At 43.4% G+C, this 13,732-nt stretch overlaps 1 protein-coding gene across 8 annotated transcripts in view; it reads left to right on the forward strand.

The window, feature by feature from the left end:
* WNK2 (WNK lysine deficient protein kinase 2) overlaps positions 1 to 13,732 on the forward strand; it is a 120,432-nt gene that overhangs the window by 42,930 nt on the left and 63,770 nt on the right. For all 8 annotated transcript variants that reach the window (XM_027664935.1, XM_027664940.1, XM_027664941.1 and 5 more), the window contains exons 4-5: positions 3,566 to 3,723; positions 13,501 to 13,589. In XM_027664935.1, coding sequence (XP_027520736.1) covers positions 3,566 to 3,723; positions 13,501 to 13,589 — 247 coding nt within the window. The remainder of the gene's footprint in view (positions 1 to 3,565; positions 3,724 to 13,500; positions 13,590 to 13,732) is intronic.

Genomic DNA, 13,732 nt, shown 5'->3' on the forward strand with positions numbered 1-13,732 from the left:
GGGGGTGGAATGAGATGAGCTTTCAGGTTCCTTCCCACCCAAACCATGTGATATGCTGTATCCATGGGTTGGTGCCCATGTGAGAAGTGTTAGAACTGGGGTTTGCTTGAACTGGGAGAAGATTTTCCAAGTGACTATGGAAGGACATCATTCCCTTGCAAAAGTTACAGTGAGTGTTTTGGGTGCAAATGTCATGTTTTCCTGAATTCTCAGTTTGTCTTTTTCACTGTATCCAGTCTCCCTAGTTCAGACCTGCAGGTGATGTTTCTGGGAAGCTGCAATTTCCTGAGTAATGCTGCTGGAAGGGGAAGAGGAGATACCATGCATGTATTTCAGCTTACAATATAAATGGAAATTATATTCTAGTCAGTAAGAGTTGGCAAACTGATAGTGACAGCCACTGGTCCCTGACTAGCTATGAAAATAGCACCTTATCTTTCCAGCACGAGTTGCTTAAATAATTGTTTTGGCATTTTCAGATATTATTATTCTTGTATAATTATTTGCAATTACTTGCACAAAAATATTGTCCTTAATGCTTAGGGAGCCCAGAATCATTCAAGTCAAAAAGACAGAAATTTTGGATATATGCTTGGCTGCTCTAGGTCTGCATAAACTCATGGTTTTTAGTGAAGTCATGTTGGTTTATATTTATTAAGTTTCTCTGGTTTTTAACTTCTAATAATTGATGGTCTTTTTTCTGTTGAAGGTCAATAATTCTTCAGATAATTGTTTTGCAGGATAACAATTGTCCATTGGAAATAATGGAATAATATCAATAATAGCAATAGTGGGAATAATGTAAGTAATACCAGTATTGGGAATAAGACCAGTAATACCAGTACTGTGAATAATTCCAGTAATACCAGTACTGGGTATAGTATCAGTAGCACCAATACAAGGAGTAATATCAGTAATACCAATATTGGGAAGAATATTAGTAATACCGATACAGATTTTTGTAAAATTAGTTGTGAACACAACACCATCAAAATACACTCGTGTCAAAAAGGAATTGGATACTGAAAGGGCTGCAGGATGCTGGCAGTGTGGCTGCATTCATTTTGGCAATAAAACTGAGCTTATCATTTTCGTGAGTAGTGCTGCTCCAGGGAGAGAATTAGGAAGGCTTGGAAACACTGGTGATGAGTAATTCTGCCTGCTCTGCAGAGGTAGCAGCTTTAAAGGCATATTAGTAGCTGCAATTTTACATTGGCTTGGAGGGATGAAATCAGCATGGCTGGGGTCCAGTTCCTCCCTTGCTGTGCCCGTGCCATTGCTGGTGCTACCCTGACCTTGCAGTGTCTCTGTGGGAGCTGAGCCAGGGCAAACCTCGTCCTGCCAAGAGGAGCTGAGGGGATGCTGAACAGCTTTAGGTTTAGGTGCTCTGTTTTGTTGAAGGATACTTGTATGTATTCCTTCCCCCACCCCAAGGAATGGGGGGAAATGTCATTTTTGCGCTGTTTTGGAACGGTGTCAAGAATTCCATTTGCTTCTTAGACTATTGCTGTCACATTTTCAGATTTGCTTTAAATTCTCTGTAATTCATGAGATTCGCTCCTGCTGCTAAGTAGTGTTCCTTCTAAAACAAGGCAGCAGCTCCAGAACCCTTCCCTGTGGCAGCTGTTAACCCATTGTGAGCAGCAGCCTCTGCCTGGGTGACAGCTGGGAGAAACACCCAGGGAGCAGGCACTAGGCTGAGCTTCTGTGACACAAGTCCAGCTGATTGACCAAGACTAGAGGAGCGAGTGTCTTTTAGGTGGAAGGGACAAAAACAAGGGAAGAGATCAGTCCTACATTTTGCAAAATGAATTTTACAGCAATGCGTGTGCTGAGGCTTGTTTCGTGAGGCTGAGTCTCCTTCAGAAAATGTGCAGAAGCAGAGTTTTTAAGTGACAGACCCTAATTTTGGGAGTCATCTTTTATGTTGCCATAAGTGAAGTTTAGGACAAGTCATGGAGTCCTAGAGCCACAGAATGCTTTGGTTTGGAAGGGACCTTAAAGATCATCTTGTTCCGATCTCTTCCATGGGCAGGGACACTTTCCACTGGACCAGGTTCCTCCCAAGTCCTCTCCAACCTGGTCTTGGACGCTTCCAGGGTTGGGATTTCCACAACTTGTTTGGGGTCTTGGATGATGGCTTCCAACTGAAGGAGGGGAGATTTAGATTGAATATTAGGAAGAAACACATTACTGTGAGGGTGGGGAGGCCCTGGCACAGGTTGCCCAGAGAAGCTGTGGCTGCCCCAGCCCTGGAAATGTTGAAGGCCAGATTGGACAGGGCTTGGAGCAACCTGGGCTAGTGGAAGGTGTCCCCGCCCATGGCAGGGCATTTGAAACAAGATGGGCTTTAAGGTTCCTTCCAATCCAAAACATTCTGTGATTCTATATGCAAGAACTATTTCTTCTCATTACATGTTACTTTAATTACAGTTGTGCTTTTGCTGCTGATGTAGAGATGTCATAACAAAGTAATAACAAGCACTACTACTGGAATTATTCACAATACCAGTATTACTGATGGTATCTGCCAGGGCTGGGGGCAGTTTGGGTGCTGAGGTTGGACAGGCAGAGTTCGTCTGGGTCCTTCTCATGGTCCGAGACCTCTCATGCTCCTTTTGGCATCCTGACAGCTTGCTGCTCCTCTCCCACAGCACGCAACTGCACTGATTGCTCTTCCTTTGTCTTTTCTACATGTAAAAAAGGGAATAAACTAGGCATGACTCCTAAGCATGAATTGCAGTATGAGATACAATTCCTGGAATAGATGATCCAAGTATTAATAGTTTCCCTTTTTGCTTTATAAGCTCACCCTTTTCAGAGTAGTCTGCTGAGCAAATGCTACAGGTGCTGTAAGTTGCTGCTTGTCCCAAAGCTGCAGCTCCCTGTTAGGAAGCCATGAGTACAGAGCCTTGCTTTGTATTTACCCAGTTGCATCAGACTTCTGACATCCTAATCCCCGTTGAGTAGGACCTTATTCTGTGAGTAGCCTCATTGATTTGTCCCACTAAACCAGTGACAGAATTAGGTTTGATGTTTTGTGCATGACTCTGTAGGTGATTTGTGGTACTACTGGCTTTCAAAGTGCTGTCTGTCTGCCGGGGGTTGCACTGCATATCTGAAGGAAACAAAAAAATGCAAATTTGCATTGATAAAAATGAGCAGAGGTTCTCGTTCCTTCTCCCCTTTTCACATCCCCAAGCCTGTACACATCCCTCTCTCCACCCAGGCAGGAACCATTCCATCACTTGCAGTGTGGGCAGGCAGTAGGTCATAGCTAATTTCTTGTTAATTTTTAAAATTTTGATATTTTTTCTTAATTTTTCTTTCCCCTTCACTCTCCCCTTCCCCCTTTGGATTATTACCAACAAACCCACGGGCATGTAAATCTGTGTGTTGACTCTGGATTTCTTCCCTGGAGGATGCTTGAGCTCTTTTGAAATAACCTGGTACAGGCCCACGCACAGTTGTACTGGGTACATTTCTTACAGGTGAAAAAGCTTGTGGTTAAAGCCATTCAGACTCCTATTAAAAATGGACATTCTCTTTGTGTGTGCGTGTGCAGGTACACCAGAATTCATGGCCCCAGAAATGTATGAGGAACACTACGATGAATCTGTGGATGTCTATGCGTTTGGAATGTGCATGTTGGAAATGGCTACCTCAGAATACCCTTACTCAGAATGCCAGAATGCTGCTCAAATCTACCGAAAAGTAACCTGTGTGAGTACATGTCCTTAATTTCTACTGGATTATGGCACCTGAAGGTTTCAAAGCTTGTTTTGATGCGAGTGCTGTATTGTTGAGGTATCTGAGGTCTGGGGGACACAAACCTGTTGCAGGTTTGTAATTCCACAGTTGGAATAGTTGTGTTTGACTGTGACGCAGCTGCATCAAATATTTTCAGTGACCTTTGTCGTCGATTTTATCTCCAGCAACCACAAATACATAAAACTTGGAAGAATGAGCAGGGAAAAACCTTTGCTTTAGTCTTGCCCTCTAAATGAGGACTTCTCAGACTGGATCAAGTTGGCATTCCCAGCTTCTGTGAGCAACCTGCTCTAGCACCTCACTACCCTCACAGTAACGCATTTCTTACTAATACCTGATCTAAATCTCCCTTCCTCCAGTTGGAAGCCGTCACCCAAGTCCCCAGACAAACTGGTCCAAGACCAGGTTGGAGGGGGCTTGGAGCAACCTGGGCTAGTAGAAGGTGTCCCTGCCCATAGTAGGGGTTGGAATGAGATGGACTTTAAGTTCCCTTCCAACCCAAACCATTCTGTGATTCTGTGATCTATGAAGTTTCCCACAAAGCTAAAAGGACTAACTTTTAGGTTACAGTTTAAATGCTTTTTTCTGCAGTGGAGGGTGTTTGATTTGGATTTCCAGCCCAGATTCTCTCTGTTTGTATGTGTAGCAAATTCTCTGAAGGTACAAAAGGGCAAAAATAGCAATATGTAGTTTTGGAGTCAGCCAGAGGAGCTTCAGATGTGCATTTGGGAACTCTGCAAGGTCCGGTATCCCCAGGCAGGAACCAGGGTAATGGGTTTGCTGCATTTTCAGTGAGTTAGACTGGAGGACTAGTCAGTTTAAAGTAATGTCTGCACTGGCTAAAATCCCCCCTCCAACACCCTCACGCCAGATGATAAATGTGTTTGTCTACATGAGCTAGGCTGCAAATGCCTGAGAAAACTCCTGAGCCTGTAAGATGCTCTTGGATTACAAATCACTGACTGCAGAGAAATGGGACTTGCCAAAGGCTTCGGCAGTGGTGGTTTTCCTCACTTCTACTTGGTTGAGTGAAACCAAGAGGTGCAGGAGGTTTTCTTCAAGGTAGATTAAATCACACTGACTGGTTTGGCAAAGATTTTCCCAAGCACTTCTTTCCATCTAATTGCTACCAAAGAAGAAGGTGAGCTGTGTGGTTTGGCCCTGGTGCATCACCAGAACATGCAGTCTGCACATTTGGCACAGGACAAGGGTAATCCTTGAAAAAAAACTGCACTAAAACTGGCAAACATTAGCTACAGATTCATTTCTTGCATCTGTATTGTAGAAAGAGTAGATAGGCTTACATAGGAGATAGAATGAGCAGATCCTTCTCTCAGTCTCTAAAAGCATGGTCTCAGTTTCTATTCCTTTTATCTAACTGCTTGTTATGAGCAAAAAATCTCCCCAAATGCGATTTAGTAATAACTGATTGATTTTGAAAGGTATTTGAGACCACTTGCCTTCTCCAAGAGGTTTAGGGAATCAGGCTAGAATAAATTTTTGGTGCTGAGGGTGGTGAAACACGGGCACAGGTTGCCCAGAGACGTGGTGGATGTGGCGTCCCTGGAAATGTTGAAGGCCAGGTTGGATTGGACTCTGAGCAACCTGGCATAGTGGAAGGTGTCCTTGCTCATTGCAGGGGGTTGGACTGGACTGGATGGCCTTTAAAGGTCCTTTCCAATCCAAACCATTCTGTGAATCTCTGAGATGTGGTGCTGTGAAATCCTGCTGGCAGCAAACACTGCTCCAGGTGGGAATTGCATCTTCTGATGTGCTGTGTGCTGATCCCTCACACTGGGTATAGAGATGGTGTCACCAGATACCAAACACTCACCTGTGCCAGATGAGGGGCTTATGTGCAATGTAATTTTTATAGGTATAGTTTGTATTGTTCAGTATCTGTCTTTTCCCACCACTGAAGACCAGGATACTGGGAAGCTGGTACTCTTGTAGCTTGCTGTACTGCCCAGCTGGGATGATGCTGACCTGGAGGGAGAGGGAGAATTCAGGCTGCTCAAGAGGGAATTTAAAAGTTGAAGTCAATATCATCAGACACAGGGGAATGTCCCTGCTGGAAATGAGGGAGATGCTGTGACTTTCTGAGAGCAGGAAGCCACATCCAAAGAGGGGAAGCAGCTTCATCCCATTTTTGTGTAAACTGTGCAAACTGACATTTGTAGCTTGATAAAGCTGAATCTTTCCCAGTTAACTGATGCCTGGTAGTTTAGCTCTTCTTAGAGTGTTGCTTTTAACACAGAACTACTCAGAAATCATTTTTGAAACCATGGAAGGCCTCAGAAAGTGCTCAGTTCATCCCTGTGGCTGGAGCAGCTCCCTGTGGCTTTGCAGGGAGGTGAGTATTTGCAGCCTTGGATTGCTGGCTGCTGACTGCACTCTGCACCACACCATGGGCTCCAGCTTCTCAGAGACATGGAAGAGGTTTGATGGCCCAAGGCAGTTTCTTGCCTTAGTCCTTGTTATTCGAGGTCACTTTGGACAGGGCTTGGAGCAACCTGCTGTAGTGGAAGATGTCTCTGACCATGGCAGGGAGGTTGGAACGAGTTGATCTTTAAGATCCCTTCCAACCCAAACCATTCCATGATTCTGTAGGCAATTGTTCCACATTGTGGTGCTTTATCGCAGTGTTACTGCCTTTGGCACAAGGGTTATTGGTTCTGTTTTGGTGTGTGGTCCTTCAGATGTGCTCTAAATGCCACCTGTGTGTGCAGCTTAGGGGACACCTGCTTGGACTCTAGAGCTTCGCAGGGTGGCTGCAGGAGGCTCTTCTAATTTTAGGCTCTGGAGCCTTGTCTCCTGCATGTGATACCAGTCTGGTACCCGATATCAGCCATGCTCAGCTGTTGTTACTGGGAATGTATTTGTGCATCTGGAGCCACGGAGAACATCAATCTCTCACTGCTCCGTGTACCCAGAGAAGCAATGTGTACACCTCTTAGGCATCTGGAATATTGGTAATTAAGACTTTGCAAGGCTCCTAAGCCTTACTTATCAAAACAATATCCAAGATGGCGAAGAATAATGATTAATCAGAGGATTCCTAATTAGATGTTATATTTCAATTTGCAGACTTAAGTAGCCTTTTTTTTTAAACACTGATGGAAGCCTGAGCCAGCTCGTTTTCTGTGACAGTAACCTTTGCACAGCTGAGGATTAGATGGTAAATTATTACAACTTCGAAAAACTGGCCTTGTAATGGCAACTTTAGAGAGATGGGAGATGATGGTTGTCTGAAGAACAAGTGATTGTAGAGAAGCTGTTGAAAGGTCACTGCAGCGGGTATCTTTGAAGCAGAACTGTCTGACAGGAAACACTGAAGCCAAAAATGTCAGGTTCTGGCGTGGAGGGTGCATTTACTGTGGTTTTCAGCTGAATTTGGGGCAGTAGCAGTGGGAGCGAAGGCAGTAGGATTCCTTAGATGGCAAAATTGGCATGACTGGTGTTCCAAGGAAAGGGTTAACCAGCTCCCTGTGGAGTGGAGAAAGCCCTGTCAAATGCCATGAGCTGCACAAACTGTCAGCCAGGAAGGAGGAGCAGGGGGTGGACCTCTGGGGTGAGGGTGCAGGAGGAGCCTCGTGTCCTGGGGGAGATGCTCTGTCCCAGGAGGAACCTTCTGGTGGGCTCAACAGCTTCTCTAGAGGAGCTGCATCCACAGGAGAGCTGGTGGCAGCAAGGGACCCTGCTTCGACCCACGTGAGTCGCCCCGCGGCGCCGCAGGGGCTGGGGGACGAGGGATGTGGAGGAGGAGGAGGTGTAGAAGTCTGGGGTGTGGAGTCTTGAGCTAGCACCATGCAGTGAGGTCTGCCCTGAGTGGGGGCAGTGCCCACATACAGACAATAATTCAAAAATCACTTGGATGAAGAGTTAGGGTTGGTCGTGCAGCAGCTTGTGTGAGCCCTGGGGTTTATAGGCTGAAATATAGTCTAGAAAAGGAGTGTAGACTAAACCCAAGAGGCTGAATTAGACTGTTTTCTTCCAGTATTAGGTTAGGTTTGGGGCTCTCACTGGAGCAGAAGGTGGCTCTGACCTTCTTGAATGGAGAGGATGCAGAGACCCCTGAGTGCTGCAGCTTCTCAGGGAGAAATTTCCTTACTTTTTTGTGACGCTGGGGTTTTTTTTGTACCAGAAATGTAGACGCTATTTTTAGAGTTTTAAATTGAGGGTTAATGCATTGTAAAAATTTGATTGCTGTGTCTGGCTGCCTGATGCTTTTTTAAAAAAAGTATAAAATAAAATAACTCTCCTTTCCTGTCTTGGGCTCAGCGTGGCAGTACCAGCCCCTGGAGGTGCTGATAGAATCAAAAGGGGTTGGAATTGCTGGCTAGAGTTTGTATCAAGGAGCAATAACCAACAGAATCTTTAGACTACCTCCAACCTCCTGTTGTGTCCCACTGGGCTGTTCCCTCCACTGCCCAGCACAGGCCAGGGATGATTTGAGAGTTGCCACTATAATATCTTTTTTAATAGTTCCTACTCTGTGTCCTAACACTCTACCAGACCCTTACCTGCTACTGGCGTGTAAGATACATCTGAAGTCCTGGCTGTCCAAGTCACACATGTTGGTAATCCTTATTGGTGTAGAAAATACCAACCATACCTTTCTGAGACATTGTTATTTCAGGATACGCCACATTCACGTCTTTAGTGTAAAATTATTATGCTTAATTTATTTCAGTGACCTATTCTGCCTGACCATATTGTCGTGGCTTAATTGCTGTTTTAGGTTTTGCACTCCTGTTTTCCCCTGTGTGTGGCTGTATGTATGTAAATGTCCACGGTAGTGGTGGTCACGTTTGGAAATGTGTAGAGGGGCTTCTTTCTCTGCCAGACAAGACATGCTTGTTCTGACTTGTCACCTCCCTGTGCCCTTTCAGCCTGAATGATGGAGTATAAACATTACAAAAAAAGGATATGTACCATAAATAGAAAATACATCTTTCTCAAGCAGTGGAGCCAAGCCACATTTACCACAGTTCACTTTGAAGTGATTTCCTGGTCAGCATATTTGCAGCGCCCTTCGTTCTGATGCCATAATCTCATTTTTCATGCATAACTTGATGGTTTTTCTTACTCAGTTTTTTTTTGTGTTTAATCATTCTGCCAAGTGATTCTGATGTAGACAACAGTGATGAAACATCAGCGTCCGTGACCTTCCCAGCCCAGTGTTTTCTTAGGGCTGTGCTGCAGAATGCACAGCAGAGCAGCTGCATCTCCCACGAGTTTCCGGCCACCTCCTTGGATTTAGCAGCACAAACCTGTGCTTCAAAACAACCCACACGGTTATAGTCTTCTGGTTTGCATGTAAAGGTTTCATATTGTTTGATTTTGTCCATGTACTGGAGGTTTTCTCAGCACTCACAGACTGTAATGCCATATTGCTCACAGAGACAGAGTAAATGCTGTGGCTGTGGCACAGTGACAACAGGCAAATAATGCTGTGAGTGCCACTGCATGGACTTCTTGTGGGGTTTGGAGATCTTCTTAGGTCTGCAGGTAATCCTCTTAGATTCACATTAAGATGGGAGTGAAACAGATGAGTTTATAATTGCACATAGTTAACGTCATGGAACAAAATCCCGGTAAAATTAAGAGCTTTACCTTCATTTCAGTGACTTCAGGGTGCAGTTTCAGTTGGAAACACGTCTTCAACCTTTTTGGTAGAAGGTTTTTTCTCCTTTTTTTAGGAATGACATGAGACTAGAGATTTCTCTTCAGGTAGAAGGTGGAGTGTTAGCCCAGAGCAGGCTGTCTCTAGGGTGAAAGGGCACCTTCTGGGGGACGGGAAAGCCCCTGGAGAAATTCCTGACTGACGTGGGTCAGTCATACCGGTGACTTGGCTGGCGTTTGCTGTGTACAAAGCATCATGTGTTGCTGTCCCAAAGTGTACTCTGCTGATGGAAAATGGCACGTGGCTGTTTTTAGACCTCTGGAAAACAAGCAGCACGTTTTTTCCCCCAGCATGGAGGTTGCAACTTTAGTGTCCTATACAGTGCCTGGCTGTAGACTCAGCTACCTTATACTGGGGGGCAATGGATTGCAAATCCAATTGCTTCAGAAAGAAGGGGACAGGAGTTAAGTGGTGGTGAGGGATTCAGAATAAGTTATCCTGTTTGAGACAGAGAAGTTCTAAAAAGGGAAATTATTTGATCTCTCATTTTACTCTTGGATTATATATGTGTATGTATATTTTAACATTTGAAGGATTTGTATGACATTATTCTTATTCCCCTTGTGCCCCCCAGCTAGCCCTGCGTTTCACGTGTGGTGGGGTTAAGTTTACTTTAGTTTACAAGAGGCTGTACAGCTTTCAAACTGTCCTGGATAATTTCTTAGCTAATATACTTTGAGTTTTGGTGCCATTATTCCTTGGGAATGCTCGGAGAAGACAGATGGCTTTTGTTTAAATGAATGAGATGAGTCCTTTGGTGGCAAATAGAAGCCCCCTTCATTACTGGGAGGCACCGTGCCGCCAGGAGGGTTTGCAGCATCCCAGTGAGAAGGCCTTGGAGAGTTTAATGAAGAGTAAGGAACAAAAGCATCCTAAACCATATGGGCAGGGTGAAAACACTTTGGCAAAGCAGCTTTTTTCAGTACTTCACTCTCCTTGTTTGTTTTACTCATCTATTCGTAGCTTAGCTGTTCGGCACATGAACACAATGGATGTTTGAGGAGGAGTCGGTGTTCCTTCAGAAGATGGTGAAAGTAAAGTGTTGTTGGAAGAGTTGCTTTTTTTTTTTTTTGTGAAAGCGATTTGTAAGGTCAGTATTGGAAATCAGTCATTAGGGATTTGCTAAAAGGGCTGTTTTCAGGCAAACCTAATTTCTAGATGCTCAGCGTGTCCCTCCCTCCCTGCTCCATCCCAGTCATGTCAAAGTTCAAGCTGAACCACATACCTGGAGATTGCTTGTGAACTCTGCGAAAGAAAATGAAGTTGGGAGAAACTGTGATATGCCTCATGGTATTTGTGCCTCTCATATGTTCACTTTGTGTTGAGATACCCATCAAGTGCTTATAAAAATTGTAAAAAGCAGCTGGCAGGTTCCCTTGAGTGTGTAAACATGCGAGCAATATATTTGTCTAGGTAGCTGCAAGTAGAGATTTATCCTGCTTTCTGTTTTGAATTACCAAGAACTTATTCCAGCTCCTCCTTGGAGAACACACTATGCTCCTGTAGCTTTAGGGTGAATTAGGACACAGAGGAGTCCTGCTAGAACTGACTTTTGGTGGTGCTTTGTTGTTTTTTATTTCTAACTCAGGTATGAGAGCTCTCTTAAGTGCTCCCCTTGGCACACTGGAGTCAGTCTTGGTTTTGCAGGCTGGGCACTCCCATGCCTTTTGACAGGTTTTTCTAATATACAAAATTTGAGCCCTCATCTCATAGGTAAGATTTAGGTTTGTTTAAGAAAATAATTCTTTTTAGTGGGTCACAGGCAGCCAACCATGTGTACAGATCAGTTTGGTTTGTTCCCACAAGAATGGGGGTTTTTGGTTCCCCACAACTTTCTGCTGAGGCAAAATTGGGGAGCTGAGTCTTGTGTGACTATTCTGTATTTATTACTTTTTTTCCAAAATTTATGAATTACATATTTCACTCTATAGAGTTTTAAGACAAAAAGGGAGTGGTGGTTGACCTGAAATTAATTAATTAAATAAAGTTTGGAGTAGAATCTGAGGTTTGAATGGCAACAGAATGTTCATAAAAACATAAAAGTATAATCTGATGCCAGAATATTCAGAAATTCTCAGAGAGCTGCCAGCCCCTCACTGAAATTCACCCATAAATTTTATTCAAGACTTAATTCAGTGAATTACTTGCAGACGATCTTTGAAATACTTTTTTTTTTTTTTTTTAATTCAAGGCAGCATTGGATGAGCCAAAAATCAACTCTGCAGGGCTCCTTATCTGCCACTGCATGAGCTGTTATTTACTGTTATTTCAGGGTGAAACTTTAAAAGGATTTGAATGGAGTTAAATGTCCAATTCCCATTCAGTTATGTGCTTAATCACATTCTGGGTTTTTTAGATAAAGGAAACTGTGTTTCCTTTTTGTTCTGCTTATTGACTTCATTGGAAATACTTGGGTCCTTAAGTGGTAGGATCTAACTGAATAATCTCTTCTCAAACTAATTTTGTCAAATTTTCATCCATATGTACATCTTGGTTTAGTAGGTGATGTTGATGCGTTTTTAAAAGGGAATCAATTCTCTTGTGATTTAAAGCTGGATGTCACAGATAAAGGATAACTTCTTGTGTTGCCATGTGTCTTCTGCAGCTGAATATAAATGTGAAAGGCATCCACAGGAAACTTTCTGTGGATGGAAGGAGTTACCAGTGTCCCAGCTGGGGGGTGGTAGTTGCTCTGACATCCTTTGACAGGAGAGTGCTGAGGTGGCATCTCTGGAAACCACGGCTGTTCCTATGGGAACATCCCTTCCTCCCTGTCCACAGCCTGCAATCAGAAGAAAATATCACTCTGGGTTCTGAGAACACACAGCCCCACATCTGTGCTGACTGCCCAGGTGTTCCCCATTGGTGTTTTTTTGGTATATTTTGGATATCTGTACAGAATGATGACACAGTGTACGGACTGTTACTTAGCTGAGAGCTCACATGCCTCTTCTCCTACAGTCTGTCCTTATGTTGGTAAGATATATGTTATTTTTATATTATATGTTATTTTGTCCAGGCTCTGTACCCTGAGGTGGATCATGCTGAGTTAAGATCTAGGTCCTGAAATACTAGACAGTGGGGAGAGCTGACCTGTGACTGTCCCAGGAATGTGTTTGTGTATCCCTTTTAAATCCTCTCCATCTTCTTAACACAATCCCAGCTAACCTTAAAGAAATGCAGAGTATCCCTGTTGCACCTACAGAGCCGAGCTCCCAGTGTGGGGACACGGATTCTGCCTCTCCAGGTTTTCTTTTGCAATCAGCAGTTGGGTTTTCTCCTTGAAAGGCCACACTCATAGGTTGCTGTTCCAAATCTAGAACTATTCCCAGAAAAATGTTAACATTTGGCAGAGTTTTAACTTGATTTATAGGCTGCACCTGCTCTACCACGCATTCCCAATGGGATTCTAACAATATCCTGGGAAATTCAAGAGCAACAGAGAGCTGCTGGTTATATTCTCCTGCTTTCCAGCTTTGTTATTAGGGTTGATTTTTATTTTTTTATGGGAACTGGGGTGTTGGAGAGTGTTTGGGTCATAGAAGAGCAAAAGGTTTGTGAGAAACAGGAATATGGACTATTCCAAGGTATTTTGATTAAATCTCAGCACTGGTTAACTGAAGAAAAAACATGATTATTTGTCTTTATTCATTTAGTGTTTTAAGAGTTAAGGCAAAAACATAAAAGGAGTCATTTCAGAAAATGGTTATTTTTGAAATTTAAAACTGGCTGTTTCTTGAATATTCACTTCAGAGTCCACAGGATATAAAGGTAAAATTTGCAAAAGATGGTAAAGAAAAAGGGATACTTGCCCTGTGTGTGGCTGAGCTCATGCAAACTAGTGCAGTACTTTTGAAGTGCAGTGGTACTTAGAAATATGGTAACCCTAAATCTTAAACTCAGTTTTGCATTAAGACTAACAACTTTAAAGCATTAGTTACTCCAAGGGTTGAATTAACTGTACAATGTAGGAAAAATATGCTTAATTAAGAGATATAATGCAATTCTTTTTCAAACTAAATTGTTTTTCTCTATCCTTTTAGGGTATAAAGCCAGCGAGCTTTGAGAAAGTTACTGATCCTGAAATTAAAGAGATAATTGGGGAGTGCATCTGCAAAAATAAGGAAGAAAGGTTTGTTTCAAGTGATCAAGTTTTGTATTAAGTAATGTGTGTGCAGGGATTTCAGAACTGTCTGTGGAGTTTTGTTCTTTGTGGATTTTCTCTGGGGCAGGAGAAAGCACAGAATGGGAATGCAAATATGAATGATTTCCTGC

This window comes from Corapipo altera, unplaced genomic scaffold (genome assembly GCF_003945725.1).
Source record: "Corapipo altera isolate COAL_440 unplaced genomic scaffold, ASM394572v1 124, whole genome shotgun sequence".
NCBI classification, from domain to species: domain Eukaryota; kingdom Metazoa; phylum Chordata; class Aves; order Passeriformes; family Pipridae; genus Corapipo; species Corapipo altera.